Source organism: Dermacentor variabilis, chromosome 8 (assembly GCF_050947875.1).
Source record: "Dermacentor variabilis isolate Ectoservices chromosome 8, ASM5094787v1, whole genome shotgun sequence".
In the NCBI taxonomy this organism is placed as follows: domain Eukaryota; kingdom Metazoa; phylum Arthropoda; class Arachnida; order Ixodida; family Ixodidae; genus Dermacentor; species Dermacentor variabilis.
In genome coordinates, this window is record NC_134575.1 from 92,470,086 (window position 1) to 92,491,676 (window position 21,591).

General features: G+C 48.5%; 1 protein-coding gene and 1 long non-coding RNA gene across 2 annotated transcripts in view; one reads left to right on the plus strand and one right to left on the minus strand.

Annotated features, from left to right (window-relative positions):
* LOC142591178 (uncharacterized) overlaps positions 1-2,469 on the minus strand; it is a 36,569-nt gene extending 34,100 nt beyond the window's left edge. The window contains exons 1-2 of the long non-coding RNA XR_012830376.1: positions 2,422-2,469; positions 979-1,128 (exon numbers count right to left, since the gene is read on the minus strand). This is a non-coding gene — a long non-coding RNA (uncharacterized LOC142591178). The remainder of the gene's footprint in view (positions 1-978; positions 1,129-2,421) is intronic.
* Positions 2,470-7,947: 5,478 nt separating this feature from the next.
* Positions 7,948-9,913, plus strand: LOC142591179 (uncharacterized). The gene has a single exon (XM_075703543.1). The coding sequence runs from the start codon at positions 7,993-7,995 to the stop codon at positions 9,910-9,912; it is 1,920 nt and encodes a 639-aa protein (XP_075559658.1). The 5' UTR covers positions 7,948-7,992; the 3' UTR covers position 9,913.
* Positions 9,914-21,591: the final 11,678 nt, after the last annotated feature.

A 21,591-nucleotide genomic window follows, 5' to 3' on the forward strand; every position in this document is an offset into this window, starting at 1 on the left:
CAAAGTGCATGGCGGTGTCTTCTTGCACGAGGGCAGTAAAGGCAGTCCACATTACTCTTTAGCCGCAGTGTCGCTTTCAGTCTGGTGTGCGTCTCCTTTGGTGAGAGGTTTTCCTGTAAATTAATTTTTTTCTGCACAAACCACGGCAGTACTTTTGGAGATTTAACCATCCGAAAACAACGCTTGTGCGCGCCTTTCTATGTAAGCGCCCAAAACGGCAGTGCGACAGAGGAGCCCGGCTGGAGTACACGCTTCATGCATGACATGTTTCGGCGGTGATAATAGGGTGCGCCGCTAAATTGCTTTCATGACTAATCTCGAAACCGTCGACGGTCATCCGGCAATGGTTTCTGCCGAAATTTTTTGTTCGTTTGTTTCTTCTCAGTTTTACAGACCTTGCACGTCTGGCTCGGGTAGCTGTCGGGGTATATAGTGTGATTTTTTGTTCGCTTGTTTCATCTCAGTTTTACAGACCTTGCACTTCTGGCTCGGGTAGATGTCGGGGTATATAGTGTGATAGCATGTGAGGGAGGGGTATGTATCCGTCTGTAGCAGGCGAAGGATGGTTGCCTGTGCCCTGTTTAACTTGCGGTGAGGGGTGGGGAAGGTTCTTCTTGCGAGGTAAAATGATTTCACAAGGTCGTTGTATCTTGTAAGCCGGTCGCGTCCAACTCTGGGCGACCCAGCAGGCCTACGAAGCGGCGAAGAGGCAGGACCTCGACGTCCCATCGTGGGAGGCCTAGGCCCAGCCGACTGAACTGCTGGTGCTCATTAAAATTCACTCTCTCTCTCTCTCTCTCTTGTTTCATCTCATTTTCGCGCATTGCAATTTATCCGATGGTGGGGTGACAAAGTGGCATGTCGTACATAACACACTGATTCCTTCCAAAACTCGTGTCCTTCTTGCGTTTCAATGGGTTTCAACCAAGCGTTAACGTCGAAACCAAGCCGAAGGAAGTTTGTGCGAAAAGAACGTACCTACAACGATGAGCACATTATAGGTTTCCAAGAGAGTCTTGCTTCCCTCTACTTCGACTAAGCTCTTCGCCATACATACGAACACTAGAGTCAGCGTCAATGCAACGCAACCCATCTTTACGTCTTCAAACGCACGGCTCAAACTTCCACCTGTAGAAACGGGGGAGAAAAAACAGGTACACTTAGAGTTTTGTAACCGTAACTGAAGCGGGAGTTGTCCAGAATGTTATTGAGGTAAAGCGCTCTTTTATTTGTAAAAGCTAATGATAAATTGGCCATTTCTGTGGAGAGAAAATGATACAGTAACCGTACATTTTGTATCTGTAAGATTTTTGTTAATTACAACCAGTATTCAATAAGGAATGCAAGTTTTGTTCAGAATATCATTCCTTATCATTGTTTGCTAGGCTAGTTGGTTCATTGCAACTTATGTAACAGCGCGAAACATGAGGAAGGGATCACGATAGAGACTGAGTGAGTAGAGCGATCTTTTTCACTCGGTCTCTATCGACGTCCCTTCCTTATGTTTTTGCGATGTTACGTGAGTTTATTTTTGATGTTTTCTTGTGTAAGAGGTGCGACATTGTTGTTCGTGGCGTGGCCTATCGCTGGCTAGAATTTGTAGCATGTTGGGGTAATCCAAAATTATTTTTATGTTCAGTCTAGCTCTCGCATTCATCCCTGCTGTTTGGAGCAGCCGGCGCAGCGCGAACAGCGTACACATTTGTCACTGTGCTGGCGGAAGCATCGAAAGCGACAGCGAGGTTATGGCTAAGCTAAAGCTTCTCGAAGAGTGTTGGACGAATGTTGGCGCGACGAAGCACGCAACGCACCTGCTGCTGCGCATAATAAATGGTGCCCTAGAAACTACCGGGCGTCTATCAGAGCTGATATGCGCTGTAAAGTGTATGCTGTTGCTTTACGGGCATTTGAGGGGCATTATTGAGCTGCCAAGGTTTTCTTGTAAAGATACCAGTGGGCTGTGTTTTTTGTTTGTTTTCATAATACAAGCTAACTTTGTTTTCATAATACAAACTAATATCACGGACATGGGTTAGAACTATTAGGAGGAACCTTTTAATGTACAATGATTTGCAGTCATTTCTCCGTTTTTTTCTTTGCTCACTTGTAGATAGGCGTCGCGATTACGAATTCTGAAGTTCTTTTCAGTTTTTTACTTATCACTGTTTTTCCAAGAAGAATTTTTTGTCTTATGAATGAAAAGTTTTCCCCAGAATGAAAATGGGCTTGGCATAAGGGTGTTAAGTTTGGTTGCCTGTTGGACTCCAGCTACCTATACCATCATACCGAAGAAATGATAAAACTGCGCAGCCTACGTGTATGCACGGCAATAAACATCTATAACACCTTGGCGCCGTCGTAGATACATAGTTTTGGTAAAGTAACATGCATTGTAGTAGAGGAGACAGTAGAAGTGCTTACGGTTTTTTTGGAAGCCGCCTCTAGCACTCTTTGTCTGGGCAGTACAAACCACGTCGGCGAAAAACGCTTCTTACCGTGCTGCTTATAAAGGTACGAAGACACTCCGGTTTTAACTGGAAGCATTGACGTCACCTGATGTCGGCGCAGTTGGTGCGTCTTGATGGGCGAAACCCTGCACGTCTGCTCTGTCTCTATATTAAATTTCGCAAGGCGACGTTTGTCTTTGAAAAAGCAAATGAAGAACTTTGAAGGGAGTAGACACAAGAACCCAGAATCGTTTGTCAAGTTAGTCAGAATGCTTGCCTGTGAGCGCGAAAATTCTTATTATTGTTATATTTTCACTCCCTGGTTTTGGTTTTGTTGTATCGATCACTAAAGTAGGGTTCAGGCTGCAGTGCGTGTCAATGTGCAAGCGAAAAACGCTAAACCCGATGCGTGCAAATGCGCTTACTATCGTCGCACACGGCCAAATGCGCACGTATTTTTTTCAGAACGAATGCAAATTTGCTTTATAGCTACGTGTGTATGGACTGCACCCAAAGGAATTGGGTCTGAATTCCCTCGCAGATTTACGAATAAATGTTGGGCCTTTACAAGAGCACGTACAGCAGCTCATGTTTTATTTGTCAGGGATGGTTTACGTATAGAATCCTTCAGCACGATTTAGCATGAATAACATTTTACTTGAGATAAAAGCAGCGCACGGAAAAATGTAAATACCATTTGAACAGCTCATCTCACTTTTTTCGCACACTTTAATATGTGGCCGATTGTGACGTCCCGAAGCTGCACGACGAAGTGGGGGACGCTGGAATAATTTTGATAACTTGGGGTACTTTAACGTGCACCTAAATCTAAACACAAACTTTTATGTGTTTAGGCTTTGCCTAAAGACATTCTGCTGCTCTGGATAACACGATGATGGCTCACGAACTTACGACGTGTGACGTTTTAAAACAAACTGCTGCCACTTAAACTGCCCAGGCAGCACAACCAGGCTGGTTCCTACATTTCCATATCACGGCAAACAGCGGCATAAATATTGGCCCGAAACCGGCAGCGCTACCAGCGTCAGCAATGTCACCAAATGGCCTATTTGGGCTAGTGAGGGGTAGTGCCAATATAGGCAGACAGCTGGCTCATTCTAACGTCCCACCTGGCCTACTGGCAGCGCCGGTATTGGTCAATAGCGGGGTCTGCCAATTTAGCGCCGCGTCCTACCCACTGGCGTGACCATAGTGGCAGACTAGGATGTATGTTGGTGATTCCATTATTCCCTACGATTTTAGATTGTGCAAATGAGAGTTGAAAGTTTGCACGGTTGTACGGTGCAATAGGAAATGATCAACTATTAAGTCACCAAATGATGTTTCATAATATCTTTATTGGTCCGAAAATATGTTGATGCTGATTGTTGCTCGTATTCCCAGTCTTGCGGGACACGTATAAAGATATGTTTAAGATGGGCAGAGGGGGTCGGGGCTAGGCTCGCAGAAGATGCACTTGGAAGAGGCTGAACGGCTTGAGCCGCGTCGGCTTAATCGCGCCTGCTACCATTAGCGTAGTCGACGGCGCTTGGTAGACATATTTTATGCGAAGCATATTACTAGAGCTCAACCCAGCTCCTCAGGCGCGGCGGTGTCGCCTTCAATGACCTTTGACCCCATGCCATACCACGTGACACCGTGACGTCACGACAGAGGAGAAACGGGGCTCCAACTCGCGCCGTCGCTCGCGGCGTCGCCTTCAAGGCTGACCACGTGACACCGTGACGTCACGACAGAGGAGAAACGGGGCTCCAACTCGCGCCGTTGCTCGCGGCGTCGCGGGGGGGGGGAGACGCCGGGTCGGTGACGGGAACGGTCGCATACCGCGTCGGCTCCGTGACAGATCGCAATCAATTGCGATACACCAAGTTTTCCCCCTGCAAGCCTGGTATCATCGTCTCCAGGAACCTCAGCGGTACCCGTCTATACCACGTTTGTTAAGGTGGGGCCAATTTTTGACCACTTTTCGGTCATTTGAAGCTTTCGTCACGCCGCGGTGGTGCTAAGCCTAACGGCGTCGGGGCCTGCGATGGCCCCGGTCGGGGATCCCTCGGTTCTGGCGGCTCCAAATCAAGTCACCGGATACGACCCGCAGTCCTTGCAGATCGTAACAATGGATAACCATCAATCCGAGGATACGACTCAAGGCGAGGATCCTCTACCAACCGAGGACGATTACCTCCAATATATGGTCCGCGTCTGGCGCGGAAAAGAAGAACGCGGCGGCGGCATCGAGGGACGCTGGTGCTGGTGCCACCCAGCAACAGGCGCCGGCTAGCTCTGCGCATACGCAGGGCGGGAGTGCGCTGAACGCAGCCTCGACGAGCTCCAAGCAACTCCGGTGGCGGCCGCAGAATACGCCGCGCATTGAAAAAGATGACATCGTCGTGGTGCTGAAACCAAGAAACACGGTCGACCTCAAGGCAACTTTTGGTCCTGGACGAGCCGGCGCTGCAGTCCGCAGCATCCTCGGGGACGACGCAAATGCTGGACTTGAGGTGTGGCCCGTTTGGGACCAAAACGTCCTTGTATGTGCACTGAAATCTGTCGACGCCGCGGAGAAGCTACTCCGGGATATTGTGCTGCCGGTAGGGGAACGCGAGCTACCGTTCCGGGGACACCCTAAACTCTCCGGAGCGTTCTGTCGAGGCGTCGTGACTGTTTCGCCAGACGAAACGTCTGAAAGCGTTAAACGATAACTCAGTGCGGAACAAAATGTGGTGTCTGTGCGCAAGCTAGGGGGAACCCCGGTTGCGGTGATCACCTTCGCGGGGACCAAGGTGCCACGGACGGTGTTGTACAGCTACGAACGGCTCCCTGTTCGCCTGTACAAGAAAACAGTGCCAGCATGCCACCGCTGTGGCACAGTGGGCCATCGGGCCGATGCGTGCCCGCGACCGCAGCCGGGACGCTGCAAACGCTGCGGAGTCCAGGTTCCCGATGCCACTCCTGACGGCCCGGCAGAACATGATTGTGTTCCGAGCTGCCTCATCTGCGGAGGCGGCCACCCTACCGGAGCTCCTGGCTGTGCCGGGCGGTTCCGGAAAGCCATCAAACCGAGCTCCCCCTCCGGATCCAAACCGAAGAAAAAGACGGGGCCCAAGCAGGCTCCTCCGCCCAAGGCCAAGAAAGCGCCAGCCGATCAGGAAACCAAGGCCAAACCCGGCACATCGAAACCTGTCAGGTCCGCGACCCAGGCGGTGCCCCCGGTCCTCAACGCCAGGGACTTCCCGCCCTTGGCACCCGTCCAACCACAGGTGAGCAGTTGGAGTAGGGCAGTCTCCGGGCCCCCTACCCGTCCCTCCCCTACCGAAACCGCCCTACAGCAGCAGGTAGAGGAGCTCAGGCGCCAAAACCAAATTCTAGCGCGCAAAATTCAAGAATTAAAGGCCAAACAGGCCGGGTCATCCGAACCAATGCAAGAAGCTGAGCCAGATGGCGAGGATGACGGATCATCCGTAACATCTTGCCTCACTAGCGTCTCGCGGCAGTGCGGGGACACGGTAGTTGGATCTGCTGGTAGCGTCGCCGGCCTAGAGGCACTGCAGCGCCAAACCGAGCAACTGGAGGAGCAGGTGATGGCCCTCCCGAATCAAATCATGTCAGCAGTCCGCGAGTCCTTCCAGGACATGTTCAAGGCAGCTTTAACGCAAGCACTTCCCGACCTTATGGCCCAGGTCACTGACTCGGTCCTTAAAGCCGTGCAGCCCTGGGTCAGCACCCAAATTAAGAACGCCACTAGCTGCGAATCCCCTCACCTCAAACGTAAGACAGCCTCCCGCCAGGCAGCGGAGGAACATGGTTCAGGCTCTGCAGCTGGTGGGTCGGTGCGGCCCCTCGCTGGGGTTGCGCTGGCTCCCGGCCAGAGCTAGTCCGCTCGCCCGTAAATAAATAGAACAAGATGGCCAGCAGATCTAATACGAATGATAAAAACCTTGAAAAATTCCAGATCATCCAATGGAACTGCAGGGGTTTCAGAGCTTGGAAAAAACGGTCACACCTCCAGCTCTACCTGCAGTCCCTAGGAGACATGCCGGCACTCATTGCCCTGCAGGAGCCCGGCATAGACACTAAATTATCAGGCTACAGCACCTTTCAGGGGGGCGCCTCTACGTTCATCTTGGTGAATAAAGCTTACACCGTGGTTCAGGTCGACTTAGACTTGAGTACCGAGCAAGAATATACAATGGTCCGAGTACTGCCTCTCAGACGCCGCGACCCGTCAATACATATCCTCAACATATACTGCCCTCCGCATAAGCCGCGCGTAACGTTTAATGAAATCTTCCTTCGCGCGATAAAAATGGCAGCCAAAGAGCCTCTAGTGATCGTTGGAGACTTCAATGCTCCCAGCCTTCATTGGGGCTACCACTTCGAACAGGCAAGAGGACGTAAGCTGGCGGAGCTCATCTCGACCCTCAGCCTCACGTTGCTCACGGACCCGGCGTATCCCACCCGAGTGGGGAATTCGGTAACCCGCGACACGTGTCCCGACCTTTCTCTCGTTAAAAATGCTAGAGCGGCTGCTTGGGAGAACTTGGGAGATTCTCTAGGCAGCGATCACCTCCTTCTCCGGATTACACTCATGGCGAAGGCAGCGCGCAAAAAATGGGGTCAGGCCAAGCTGACCGATTGGCACAAATTCCGAAATCACACTATCCCTCCCGTACTATTTTCCGGCGGATACGCGGAGTGGGCTAACCACATATACAACATTCAGAAACAACACGTCACAACACTACAAACCACCGAAGAGATCCCCGCAGTGGACACCCACCTCCTGCATTTGTGGGAGGCGCGCCGGAGCTTAACTAAACGGTGGAAAAAGCAGAAAACTAATCGCAAATTACGCGACCGCATAGCCAAACTCACAGAGCAGGCTGCAGCGTATGCTGCCGAACTCTCAGATTCAAATTGGATAGCACGCTGCGACGCAGCAGCTCATCAGATGAGCTCGAAGGGGACGTGGCGTCTCTTTCGCAGTCTAATCGACCCCTCCCAAACGAGAGGGGAGACGCAAAAGCAGCTCCGGCGGGCTCTGCAAGGGTATCAAGGTACGACGGCGCAACTTGCGGACACTCTGTGCGACAGATATCTCTGTCGTACGGAGGACCCGCCTGGGCCTGAGTACATATACTCTGGCAGGCCTAATGAAACACTTGATGCCCCTTTTGAGTTGCACGACCTTAAGGCGGCCTTAGCAAAAATGCGCCGGGGTACGGCTCCGGGACGGGATCACATAACAGTGAACCTATTGGCGAACCTACCGGACCCAGCCTACCTCCATTTATTAGAATACATCAACCAGATCTGGGACGGGCGTCCACTCCCTCCCGAGTGGAAAACGTCACTTGTGACGTTTATCCCTAAAACAGGTGAGGCCGTGAATACGGACAACCTGAGGCCCATATCATTGACCTCATTTGCGGGCAAGCTTATGGAGACGATGGTTCGGGATCGCCTCTTTCCATACCTGGAGAGTAAGGGCTTCTTTGCAGTCACCCTGTTCGGGTTTCGCCCCCACATGTCTGCACAGGATGTCCTTCTCCAGCTGCACAGGGATGTAATACGACCCACAACTATGCAACACAATGACAAAGCCATCCTCGCCCTTGATCTGAAAGGGGCTTTCGACAATGTTAAACACGGAAGCATCCTGGCCAACTTGAGTTCTACCGATTGTGGGGCTAGGGTCCACGCGTATGTAAGAGATTTCTTGAGTAATCGCCAGGCCTTCCTTCGGATTGAGGGCGAGGAATACGGCCCTTACATGATGGGAACACGAGGTACCCCTCAGGGAGCGGTGTTATCACCGCTCCTGTTCAACATAGCTATGATGCGCCTCCCAAGCCAACTGGCCCGGGTGGAAGGCATTCAACACGCGTTATATGCAGATGACATTACAATTTGGACCACTGAGGGGAGCGTGGGGGACATGGAGGCCCGCCTTCAGCAGGCCGCTTCCATAGTCGATGCGTATGCTATGGACTGTGGGCTCCAATGTGCTCCAGCGAAATCAGAGCTTCTGCATGTCAGAGCGAACCCAAAGGATCGGACAGCAATTCACATCTCTCTGTCAGGAGGTCCTATTAGAGAGGTGGAGGAGCTCCGTATTCTGGGCCTTTTCATTCACCACAGACTCAGACCGGACTCCACCATTGTGAAACTCAAGAGAGTAGGCGAACAGGTAGGGCGTATGATCCGCCGCGTTTCCAACAAGCCGGGCGGTCTGCGGGGCAGGGACGCGCTTCGGCTCGTCTATGCCTTCGTGACTAGCCGGATCCTCTACGCCGTGCCATATCTCCGCACTACTAAGCAAGACGAGGCGCGAATAGACGCCATCATCCGCAAGGCAACTAAGCGAGCCCTGGATCTCCCGGTGGCTACATCTAATGCCAAACTGAAGGCATTCGGGGTGCTAAACTCCTACCAGGAGCTGCGGGAGGCCCACCTCGTGAACCAATACACGCGGCTCATGCAGACGGCCCCTGGGCACCGCCTGCTACACCGCTTACACATCCAACACGACTGCACTCCAGAGGAGACGGAGCGTATCCCAGTACTGTGGCGCCATATGCTTTGTGTCTCCCCACTCCCCCGTAACATGGACACCGACATGCACGAAAACAGACGACACGCGCGGGCTCGGGCTCTTGAGAGACAACACGGCTCCCGACCCGGTGTATATTATGTAGACGTAGCAGGGCCGTCGCCCACGGGATTTTACACGGCCGCTGTTGTTCACCAGGAAATGCACGTCGATGGACTCTCTTTTCGAGCCCCGAATTCAATGCGAGCCGAGGAAGTAGCGATAGCGCTTGCTGCCGCCCACGCCAATTCGAGAATCATCATTACGGACTCCCGAAAAGCATGTGATCATTACTTGGCTGGGGAGATCTCCCCCTTAGCTGCTTGCATTCTAAGACGGACTGCCACTGATCCAACACCGAAAAGAATCATTTGGGCTCCTGGCCATCAGGGCGTACGAGGTAATGAGGCCGCTGACGCGGCTGCCCGAGCGCTTATTTACCGGGCTCCTCATCCCAGCTCTTCTGGCTCGGAGACTAACCAGCCGCTGCTGCGATTCAGGGAAATAATAACGCATTATAGCGACAACCACCGCCTTTTCCCAGCCCCTGCCAAGGGGCTGAGTAAGACGGAGGAGCGAACATTAAGGCGCCTGCAGACAGGTACTCTGCTCTGTCCTGCAATCTTAAAGCATTACGATCCTAACACGGATGGGCGATGCCCGCACTGTGGGGAGACCTGTGATATCTTCCACATGGTGTGGGCATGTACTCAAAATCCCCACTTCCCCCCTTCCCCTACCCCTTCCAGAGAGGCATGGGAGACTGCCCTCCTCAACTGCTCCTCGCTTGAGTCCCAAAGGGCTCTGGTGAAACGGGCGAGAGACGGGGCATTGTCATGCGATGTCCCGGACTAGGGACGCCGACCACGTAGCGGGGCCACTCTCTGGCTCCCAAACTCTCTTGCAGCAATCAAAAGTTTTCACCACCACCACCACCGGCGTCGCGGCGGTATATAAGCAGCTGCGCTTGTTTCTAGGTGGCTTTGGCTCAACTCTTGCAAGATGGGCTGGGTGGGAATCGAACCAGGGTCTCCGGAGTGTGAGACGGAGACGCTACCACTGAGCCACGAGTACGATGCTTCAAAGCGGTACAAAAGCGCCTCTAGTGAATGCGGTGTTGCCTTAGAAACGAGCAGTTTCTAAGGCTCAGGCGTGCGTCGCTTGCTCAGGCGCACATTTCGTTGCCGCGCCGAACGCTGCGTTGCTCGACGCTCACCGCGTCCAATGCGGGGCGCGTAGTCGCTGCGCCGTAGCCCATTGTCTTACACCCCTTGGCGGGTCGACGGGAACGCTGTCGCGTTCCACTCTTGAAGGCGAGGTAGAGTAACGCATGATTTGTTTCTTCGTCTAGCCGAACCAAATATAGCCAAGCAACAGCAGTTCACCAGGCTAAACAGTGGTTCAACAACTAAAATAAAGGCTAGTATGCTTCGCATCCTGGGCTTAACCTTAGCTAAGCCACAGCCATTTTTTTTTGTGAAGTCTTGCTAATGTTTGTCGGCGACGTTCTGCTTCTCGCAGACAGCATCTGCATACAATGCCTATACCTATAATCCCGACACTGCCGGCAATGCATGATATATGCAAGGGGCATAAAAGTAAGAAGTGAAATACATAATGCCTGTTGCTGCTCTGCGCAGGCAGATGTAAGAAGGCCCTGTTGCTATTTTTTGCGTGTTGGCCGTACTGTAGTGGCACTGCATGGCCCAGGATGGCGCTGATTATATTGAAGGCAAGCTCCCACAGGCGTCATCTCTCATTAAATAAAAAAGTAGTTTATGCTGAAAAAATACAGAAATACACAAAAATTAAGTAGAAAAAGCCGCTGCATCGAAATATGGATTTTTGTTCTAACTAGCCAATTATGGTGAATGACGCTTGGCCTACGTCACAAGACTTCTCGTAAGTGCTTGTGGGTAGCTGTACTGAGCCTTTGGCAATGCATACGCTTTTAGAAGAGAGATAGCAATGAAAGGGTGCATTATTTCACGATGGACACCCTCGCTGCAAAAGAATAGCGATGCAGGAAATTCTGAACACTGGTCAGCTCGCAGAGTGAAAGTGCTTCTTGAGCAAGCAATTTCGACAATCCAACTTGGGTCTTCTTGAGTGTCCCGGCCCACATGTGCCGGGCTGCGTGTTCTCAAAGAGACAATGCGTTTCAGCTGATGCTGAAGCGGTGCAGCACCGTCTGCGCAGAAAGAACGTCGCGGTGTTAAAGCTACCGTGTTCGTAAACGTTCGTACGATATGTCTGTAAAAATGAAATACACATATTAGGCAATGCACTTAGTCGAAACAATATCATTACGAATAAAAATAGGACAATTGTACTTGCCTTTGCGATAATTTGGTTTCCTCTGCGGATGAGTTAATTTCACAATAAATTCAGTTATTCGACGGTGTTATTTCGAGGCGTTCGACTAGTTCTTTATTCCTGCCCGCTTATTTCTGCGGGTAGGAATTTACGACTACTGGGCCAGTTGGTCCTAAAAATCATCTAGCATGAAAAAAAAAAAACTCTCGATAGAGCTTTCCGGGAACGGCGCATAAGATTATAATAAAGCGGAATGCGGGATACACTGCTACATGGTGCGATATGGTCTTTGTTCAGAAAAATAATGAAGGGCGCAGTCATCCGCAATGGCTTACATTGCACTAGCAATAAAATTTACAGCCCCTAGAGCACCTCAGCTAGCAAAGACATTACTGGTAAGCGACACAGATGATTGCACAATCAACTTATGCAGTATTTTGAAGTTAACTACCTGCCAGATTATTTAAATATGCACACGCAAGCGCACATGCTTTGCAATTTTGTAACTCTATGAATTTGTTATTGCGCCTATCGAGGGTTCACAGAGAAAGCGCGCAATGATGCGTAATAACACAATGCACTTGTGCCACTTTTAAACAGTCTACGATCGAACCATTAAACACTATAAAAACAACTGCGTGAAAGTTAACAGCGTTCGCAAAAAAAATGCAGAACATGCATAATATTTAGTGAGAAGCGAAAAAAATTTCCAAAGTCACCTTGTCGTAGTTGGCGTGATTGGTTAAAAATTCAAAGAAAGCTAGCATGGCGTATTACATACATATTCAGGTACGGCGAGCGAATGCTACGTGAAAACTAATATTGACGCACCGTTCTGCTTGACAGGCCAATATTGACAGGCATTTTAGAACTGCGACAATGCCTATAGCATTGAACGGATGTTGCTAACGAATGTTTAAAGATGCACAGGCAATGACGGCATTCTAAGGGCAAAGCAGGCCCGGGAGAGTCAGTTGTGTCGCCCGGCTTTGCCATTAAAGGGTATTCACTGGTAAGGCAGGGTGAGCGCTCAATGTCCGATGGAGTGGCTTTGTCAGCACTGAAATTGCGGAGGCAACGGCGTGCCTACGCAGGCCCCGAAATTGCCTGCTTGAATCCAAGATTGGCTACAGTTGGCTTTATGTAATGCGCTGCCGGGGGGCATCGTATTGCTAAGGATGGTTGGATACCAGCGCAAATCCCTGCTGCTATAAAAGAAAAATATGTTCTTTGAAGTCTGTGTTGCCGAGCCCCTAAATGCGACACACTCCATTTGAAATTCAAGCTTTGCATTTACAAAGTTAATGCAACAATTCGCCTCGTAATCACTTTCGCGACAACTTTTTTTATGCATGCCTGCTTCGATAGTGGTAAAAGTTGGTCGATAATAAATGAATAGAGACGTGCTAGCATGAAGGAACTGAAAAACGATAACTACTTTTTTCCCACTATTCATCTGTTGGACAGAGTGTACAAATTTAATATACCGATTTATTTTCGAGATTATACGAGGGTTCGCCAGACCGCAGCCATATTCATGCGCACTGAAAACGACAAGCATACACGGCGTATCTGTCGCTTTAACTGATTGTAATCTTTTAGTCTTAAACTCTACAAATCGGTATGTCTCGGTCGTTGAGCTTTGGAGAAATTATCGCTGCATCAAGTTGGTTTCGCTAGCAATTAATAGTCACAGCATGTCCTGTTGCGATACTCCAGTGAGAATGAAAACGGCCAAAATTCTTCCACGCCACAAAAAGCACCTCAAGGTAAGGTAGAAAATTATCGGCATCTGGCCATTTTACCTTGCTTGACTCACATTTTAGAGAAGCATATACTCCTCACTATGAATATCTTCCTCTGTATTCATAACATACTGTCACGGAAGAAATGTGGCTTTGTAAAAGGCAAAGGGCAATTGGGCCCATCCCGAATATTTGTTCAGAATTTTTCTGTTTATAAAGTTACCAGGTAGCCTGCGCATCATTTCTTGACGTAATCCAAGCATTCTATAGCGTCTGTCATGACTTACAGTTAACGAAGCTTTCTACGCTGGGATTTCATGATTTACTTCTGTCACTGCTTGACGATTTTCTCCGGGACCGGTTTCAGTAAGTCTGAGTTCAAAACTTTCACAGCTGCATTCTACCAGTGGAAATCGGTTTTGCACAAGGTACAATATTAAGCCCCCTCCTATTTAACATTTACGCTAATGATGCGTCTAATGCCGCCCGCATTAAAATGTTTCCGTATGCGGGAGATACAGTGTTAACTTTTCGTGCAAAAACAATATTTCCATGCAAATTCTTATTTACAGGAATCAGGAACAAATGCAAAGGACTGTCTTGCAACAAACGTAATATTATGGTATCGAAAAAGCAACTTGTCTGCTTTTAAAATCAGTAATCAGTTACAGAAAGTTTACCTGACTAAAGAAATAATAATACATCGGTCGCATTTTAATCCACGTCCTTGCGAACACATAATCCATGAAATACGTCGGTTCGCGCTTTGATTGCGATCTTGCACGGGTTTCACGTGTCTTTTATGTTGGCCAGAGACTTCGCATAGTGCTGTGCTTACTTTGTAAAATCCTTCGCCTCACGTCGTTATCAGTAAGGAAAACCACAGCGCATGCGTTACTCTACGGTGTCGTTCCATACGGAGTCACTGCCTACACTCTTAGGCAAAGTTACACCCTTTGGCTTGCCCCTGCTGCCACACAGCAATAATCGTTATCTGCCTTGATGCGTTTCCTTTCTGTAACGCTGCGAGCCCGGAACTTTCCAGTAGCGAACGGCACGCGCGTTATCGTTATAGTTTACACCCCTTGGGGCACTCCAAAGGGTGTAAACTGTTCTATGCTGATAACGCGCGTACCGTTCGTTACTGGAAAGTACCGGGCTCGCAGCGTTAAAGAAAGGAAACGCATCAAGGCAGATAAAGATTATTGTTGTGTGGCAGAAGGGGCAAGCCAAAGGGTGTAACTTTGCCTAAGAGTGTACAGTCATCGCGCTCTTCGTTGGCAAAAAAGAGTTCATTCAGTGATCCGCTCCCTGCTGGAGTTTCTAGGTTATGACTTATGTCTACGAATTGTATCTAGGAGGCAACGCCGATATTTTTAAAGCATTGTCAATGCCGGAATTTATTTAAGTTTTTGTGCATGCAATAGCCCTGAAACATTTCTGGGACAATCGGTTTAAAGTGACCTATTGCAGATTCACGCTGTCTCAGACCAAGATGGCGCTATCAAATACCACGATGTGCAACAAAACACCGTAAAAGAATGAAACACAATAAAAGAAAGCGTGAACGTAGCAGTCATGTGCGCACGCAGGATATTACAGATCGTTCCCCACATGCCTTTAGAATGGAAGTTTTGATTCATGATTGCAGTCACGTTATATATTGTACCGACGCACGTGTACCAAGCGTTCATTGTGGATTTTAAAGCTATATGTAAAAGGATTTTCGAGGTATTGTTATCAGAAAGCGTAAGAACTCTCGAAAACCTTGGATAAACCCTTTCCCTCACAAGCAGGTGAATTCGAAAAACCGTATGCACTGGGTATTTCTGAAAACTGAAGATATCGACAAACTTAAGGCTTTCAAGGTGTTCAGAAATAAGGTCAACACTAAACTAGAAGCCGCGAAAAAAGAGTATTATCAAGGCTATTTTAACAATGCGGTGAGCAACTCTGCTCTGTTCTGGAAGCGACTAAAGAGCCTTATAAAAAAGACCGATGTTTACAATGCTGACAGGATGATTGTGAACAACCACGTTGTCCGCGCGGCAGATCTTTCAAATGTTTTAAATGATCATTTCATAGCTGTTGGAGAGCCTACAAGTTGCAACAGAACAGGCATACCCTCGATTCATAAAACAGCAAGATTTTCTGGCACTCTGGTGTTTTTTCCCACAAGTGAGAATGAAGTTAAAAATGTGTTTTGTAGCCTAAAAGGTACCAAGCCACGTGATGCAAATAATTGGAAAATTAGGCCAATTAAGTTTGTTAAAGACATAATTGCGCCCATTTTAGTTGAAATTTAGAGCCTATGCTTAGATAGAAGCTGCTTTCGGAAGGAAATGCAGATTGCAAAAGTGGTAGCAATCCACAAAGATGGAACGACCCAAATAATTTTAGGCCGACTTGCATTTTACCTTTCTTTTTGAAAAGCTTAGAAAAAATCGTACACAAGCAATTAATGGTTTTTCGACAAACACTCGTTCATCTCGGCATCAGAGTATGGTTTTCTGAAAAGGAAATAAACGGAATTGGCTTTACTAACCCAAAAATAATTTATAACTAGGCCGCTTGATGCAAAAGAAGTGGTCTTAGGTATACATTTAGATCTCACAAAAGCATTCGATGCTGTTCATCATATCACACTTTTAGCTAAGCCTGAAGAACACTGAGTACGTGGTCAAGCAAACGAGTTTCTGTCTTCATGTCTGCCATAATCATTCAAATTCAAAAATAAAACCTATCCCACATGGTGGGCCGCAAGGGAGAATTCTAGGTCCACTTCTTTTCATTGTGTACATGAATGATCTATTTTTCGACCGCTGAAAATATAAAATGGATAGGATATGCCGACGATACCATAATTTTTAGGTGCATAAATCCCGATACTCTCGTGAATTGTGCAAATATTATGCTCCAGTACATGGCAATCCGATGTGATAGAAACTATTTAGGAATTAATGCTAAAAAGCACAAGCGATCATGTTTCGCCCGTAGCACGGGGTCCTAAATATTGAAAACAGGTTGTATTTAAAAAAAAATGAAGAAATTAAAATTTTAAATGAGGTTAAAACGCTAGGAGTTATATTTTGAGAAAATCTGCTTTGGAACAAACATGTCGAATGTCCTTGCTGAAAGCTAAACAGAATAACGGGACTGTTGCAGAGACACCGACCTGTCTTGCCTACTATTATGAAACGAACTGTGCATAACTCACTTTTCTTTACTGCACTAAATTATTGTCACTTAGTGTGGGCAACAACATCAACAGAAAGCATCACTAAACTAAAATTATGTAAAAACCGAGCAGGAACACACGTCTAAATAATTTTACGAATACAGAATAGTACCGGTTGAATTCATTTATTAATTTCGTCTAGCATGCATGTAGAGAACTAAGTTGAGAAGGGGGAAACGTTGATTACGTAAACTTAGTTAACCTGAAACGTCGCGAAATTCCCTATAACTCGAGACATGCAGACATTAGGTTAACACGCTTTTCTCGTACAAATTATGAACAGCAATCCGTATCCTACAGCATTGCTGGTCTTGTAAACGCGCAAACTGCGAGTGGATTCGACCCGGATACTATGTCTCCTCGTTACTTTTTCACCTATTTCCTTTCGCGCATTCCCGCTGTGTGACTCTTGTACTTGTATTTGATTATTGTATACATATCAGTATGCGTGAAGATGGGTATTCCTGCCTATGTACATATATATGCACATATACGTATGTCTTCTATTTATATCGAGTTTTATGCGTCTGATGTATTCATTTTTGCTTTCATTTTCTTTTAAGTTGCATTTACAGGGCTTATTTTCTGAAATTATTTTGTGTATACCTCTCCGATACCGTTCTTAATTTCTTTGTGCTACATAAAAAAACCCAATTTGCTGCCTGTACAACCATGTAACTGTATTGGACGTTTGTTTTTATTCGAATTTTCTGTAATGTGCTTAGATGTATGTTAAGCTGTAATATACCTAAGTTACTGCTCCACACTGTCGAAATGTACCATAGGGGGGCGGGCTTAGTCAAGCTGCACTAATGCAGCTTTTTGCTGCCGCAACCCTTTCTCTCTTTGTTGAGAGATGAAATGAAGTTTGATTTGATTTGATTTGACTGATGTATAAAAGCCAACGCACATGACCCGCTGCGGAGATTCCGACGATCGCCGACTGTGTTCGCGCTATCGTTGCGCTACAAGCGTAGCCTGTTCTTGTGGGCAAAGGTTCGCCCAATAAAAGTTAGTTTCGTCATTCACAGTATTGCTACTGTGTTCTTTAGTCACTCCTGCGTGACATCTGTTGGAGGGGCCTAGCGTTCATGTACCGGACGCCCCCACAAAGCCGTGACTCAAGCCACAGTGTGGAAGACAACCCCGACTTCGCCAAAAACCAGCGAGGTAGCCGCAGGGTGCAAGGACTGCCCCCGGAGCACGCAATTTTGCCTTAGACGATCAGGAAGATCGTCACCAAGTCAGCCCCAACGGCAGCCCCAGCGTCCCCCATCGTGCTGCAACAGCTCAGGGAGCCACCGACGTTCCATATATTATCGACTCAAGATCCATAAACATGGCTGGAGGTTTACGAAAGAATCGCCACATTCAAGAGCTGGAACTCCAAGGAAAAGCTACTTCATGCATACTTTGCGTTAGAAGATGCCGCCCATAGAGTTTCTAAATAAATACCCTAAAGGGAAATGTGGCGCTAGTGTCTACGGGGGCTCTCATGAGCGTTGCCTCAACCTACATGTGAATGATGGGAAGTACAGGCTTCCGATTGACTTCGATCTTTATACTAGTGGCGCTTGTTTGCGGCGCAGTAAACGAAGCTTTACTCAAGTATTATCGCGTAAAATATAATTTTATTTCTGCAATATGCTATATAATGTACAACACGTTACATAAACTTTGTATTACTTTGAGATGGAAGCACGGCTTACTATGGTTTGTCACAAGGACGCACAAGGGTATGCATTCTTGTACGATTCTTTTCCCAGTTTAACGCCAGAGAATATTTTTGTTATTTATTTTTGCAACATAATATAACATAACAATAACAACCGTGCATGTACCTATATAAAGATACTCATCAAGTATTTATGGAAATAAAAAATCTTGTATAGTGAGAAATTGTTGCGCCCTTGAGAGGAATGCTACAAGTGTCGTCTGCTACGACGCCTGCTCGCTGCGAACGCGAGACTTTTCTCGCAAACGACAGGCATTTGCCAACTCTCCAGCTCTTTCAAAAAGCTGCGTCGGCTGTCACGATTGCTGAACGTCTTCAAGTACTTTTAAGCACATCTGCTGGACTGCTAGCAGGGATGCTTGAGGCCTCCTACGAGTATGCTTAATTATATTTTATGTTGGCGTACTGCTTCCGAAGCGTTACGGCGTGGCCTTGCACTTACCCATTTTGCGACACTACACTACAGCCAACAAGCAGCAACCATTACTACCACAAGTAAGTTTGTGTTCTCGAAGTCCTAAAACACGCATTTCAATGAGCACATAAATGAGCAATGCGTAATGCAGCCGTAAATAAAATTTGATTGTCAAGCCATTAGAAGTACAACGGTCTATGTCTTGTATCAGTAGTGCCTTCTTTTTCCTATCCTGAAGTTTCATAAAGCACGTAACGCTACAGTGCCAACCTAACACATTTAACAAACCATAGCCAAAATGGTCAAACATGTCCTTTGAACGTTTACGATGCCGCCACTTTCTCGTCAGGGCTTCGACACCACACCGCGACACAAGCATCGTCCCAACCGCTGGCCCACCGCGCTATCGCCACTTCGAGCAACAGAAAGGCAAAAGAGCTTTGCGTTGCGCTGTCCCACTGCAGGTTCTAGCAATTGCGCTTGGAGCGAAACCAAAACTGCCGAAAAATACTTGTAGACTAGTTCGCCAGTCAACAGAATGCCAATCCGCAGCCTGTACTTCCCATCATTCCCATGATGGTTGAACGATCGCAGCGCCAGATTTCCTTCTAGTTATTCTAATATGAAACTCTATGACGAAGTCAGAACGTGGTTTGAGAACCGAGAATCGACCTTGAAAACATGGGACCTGTTTCGCAATGGCTTCTTGCAGACCTTTACGAGTTTCATGGGCAAGGAAAAGGCCGAAGCCCTGCTAGAAGCCAACAGAGTGCAACTCCCCAACGAAAGCATCGCGATCTTCACGGAAGAGATGACTTGCCTGTTCAGACACACCGACTCCAACATACCAGAACAGCAAAAAGTTCGCTTCTTGATGAGGAATGTCAACCAAGAGGTCTTAGCCGGATTGAGGCACAACCTGCCCAAGACAGTTGCTGAATTCGCTTCCGAGGCTACAACCATAGAGAAAACACTCGAAATCTGGAACGTTCAACCAACGCACGCTTCCGACGAACTACGTCGACGTTCAACCAGTGTGCACCAACGACCTGCGCGAGGTCATCAGAGTGGTAGTGTGGGAGGCGTTTCAGAGGATGTTCCCATGATCGCAGCCTCAAGTAGCACCCATTGCTGACGTCGTCCGAGAGGAGATTCAGCAGTCACTTCGAGTACCCGAATCGCCGCGGCCTCAGCGGGAAGCCATGACCTACGCCACCGTCGCCCGCCGTCGTCCTCCGCCACCGCGCAATGGCCCTGTAAGGCCGCAATTCCGTCGTCCACCTCGCCGCCACCAGCACGTCCGCGCATCGCTCAGCATAGCTGCGCGAGCAAGACGGACGTTTAGCGAGCCCCCTACCACCGCCCACTTTGCTACCACTGAGGCGAAGCCGGCCACGTGTACCGCCGATGCCCATACCGCGACTTGGGACTCCGAGGGAGTTACTGTCAATGCGCCGCGTCCACATCTTGGGGACCGCCTACGTGACATCGCCGATTACCTCGCCACTACTCATAGTTCTCGACAACCGTCCGGTCTGCCGTCACCAGGCCGCTACCCGTCACCGCAGCGCCGACCATACAGTGACCCTGTCCGCGACCAGTCTACGAGCCAAATATCGGGAAGACAAAAAACAGCAACCGACGGAGGTGCGGTGGCTGTTCATCGACCTGACAAAGATGCTCCGCTGCCGAAGAAGACGCCGAAAATCCTGTCTCGATGACATCTTTACGAGCCGCCGCCATTCCGACGAAGTCTGGAAGCAAAGATAGTCCGAGAATACCTGACAACGCGACATTCCAGCCACACGTCAACAAGATGCAGCCGTGATCCGACGCCAAGACCTAAGTGCAACGCAAAACAAAGAACCACCACCTCGGCGTACTTCTCAATGGCCACACAGTCGCTTCCTTAGTTGACACAGGAGCCGAATACTACTTAATGAGTTGATCCCTTGCCGCTCAGTTGAAGAAAGTTAAGACTGCATGGGAAGGCCCTAAAATCCGGACAGCTGGAGGACACCTGATAACACCAACCGGAATCTGCACGGTCAGAAACACCCTTAATGACCATACCTACCCTGCCACCTTCGCTTTCCTCCAACAGTGTTCACGAGACGTAATTCTCGGCATGGACTTCCTGAACCAGCGCGGCGCAGCCATCGACCTGAAGTAGAAATGAATAACGGTATCCCAAGATCAAGCGATACTGCCGGAGAGCTCTCGTAGTCACTATGCCTTGAGTGTGCTAGAAAATCAAGTCAGCATCCCGCCCCGCTCCAGCATTATTCCCGTCGGCCCTGAAACACCTGCAGACGTAGAAGGCGTCATCGAGGGTGACCAACGGCTATTGCTCGACCGTGAAATTTGCGTCGCAAGAGTGATCACTCTACTGCATGGAGGCAATATCAGTGTTGCTGACAAACTTCAGCCAAGAGTTCAAGCACATCAACACGGACACGACGATCGCATACATTGGGGAAATTGTGGAACACAGCAATACGTTTGCCCTCTCGGATTCTGCCGCGTCTATCCCGACGATCATAGTCCTCAAATCAGACTTCGGCATAAATCGAAGTCTCCCCATGACTAAGCAGCAACAGCTAAGAAGTCTTCTCCGACGACACAAAGACTCTTTTTCGATGTCATCGAGGATTCGACAACCAGTTGCAAAACATCGCATACTAACTGAAGGGTGTGCTCGAACACTCCGCATGAGCCCATAGCGAGTTTCGATGCGAGAACGTGAAGCTATAAGGCAACAAGTTGAGGAAATGCTGCGCGACATCATACAGCCGTCGAAAAGCCCGTGGGAGTCTCCCGCAGTTTTGGTTAAGAAAAAGGACGGAACCCTACGTTTCTGCGTCTATTATTGTTTATTGAACAACATTACGAAGAAAGACGTATACTCCCTTCCACGGATAGACGATGCATTGGATCGGCTCTGCAACCCTAAATACTTCTCGTCGATGGATCTCAAGACTGGCTACTGGCAAATAGAAGTCGACGAGCGGTATCGCGAAAAGACTGCCTTGATCACGCGAGAGGGCCTCTATGAGTTCAAGGTCATGCCATTCGCACTGTGCTC

What these genes read in the sequence shown, in the direction of transcription:
- LOC142591179 (XM_075703543.1), top strand. Translation starts at nt 7,993, where the DNA reads ATGTCTGCACAGGATGTCCTTCTCCAGCTGCACAGGGATGTAATACGA.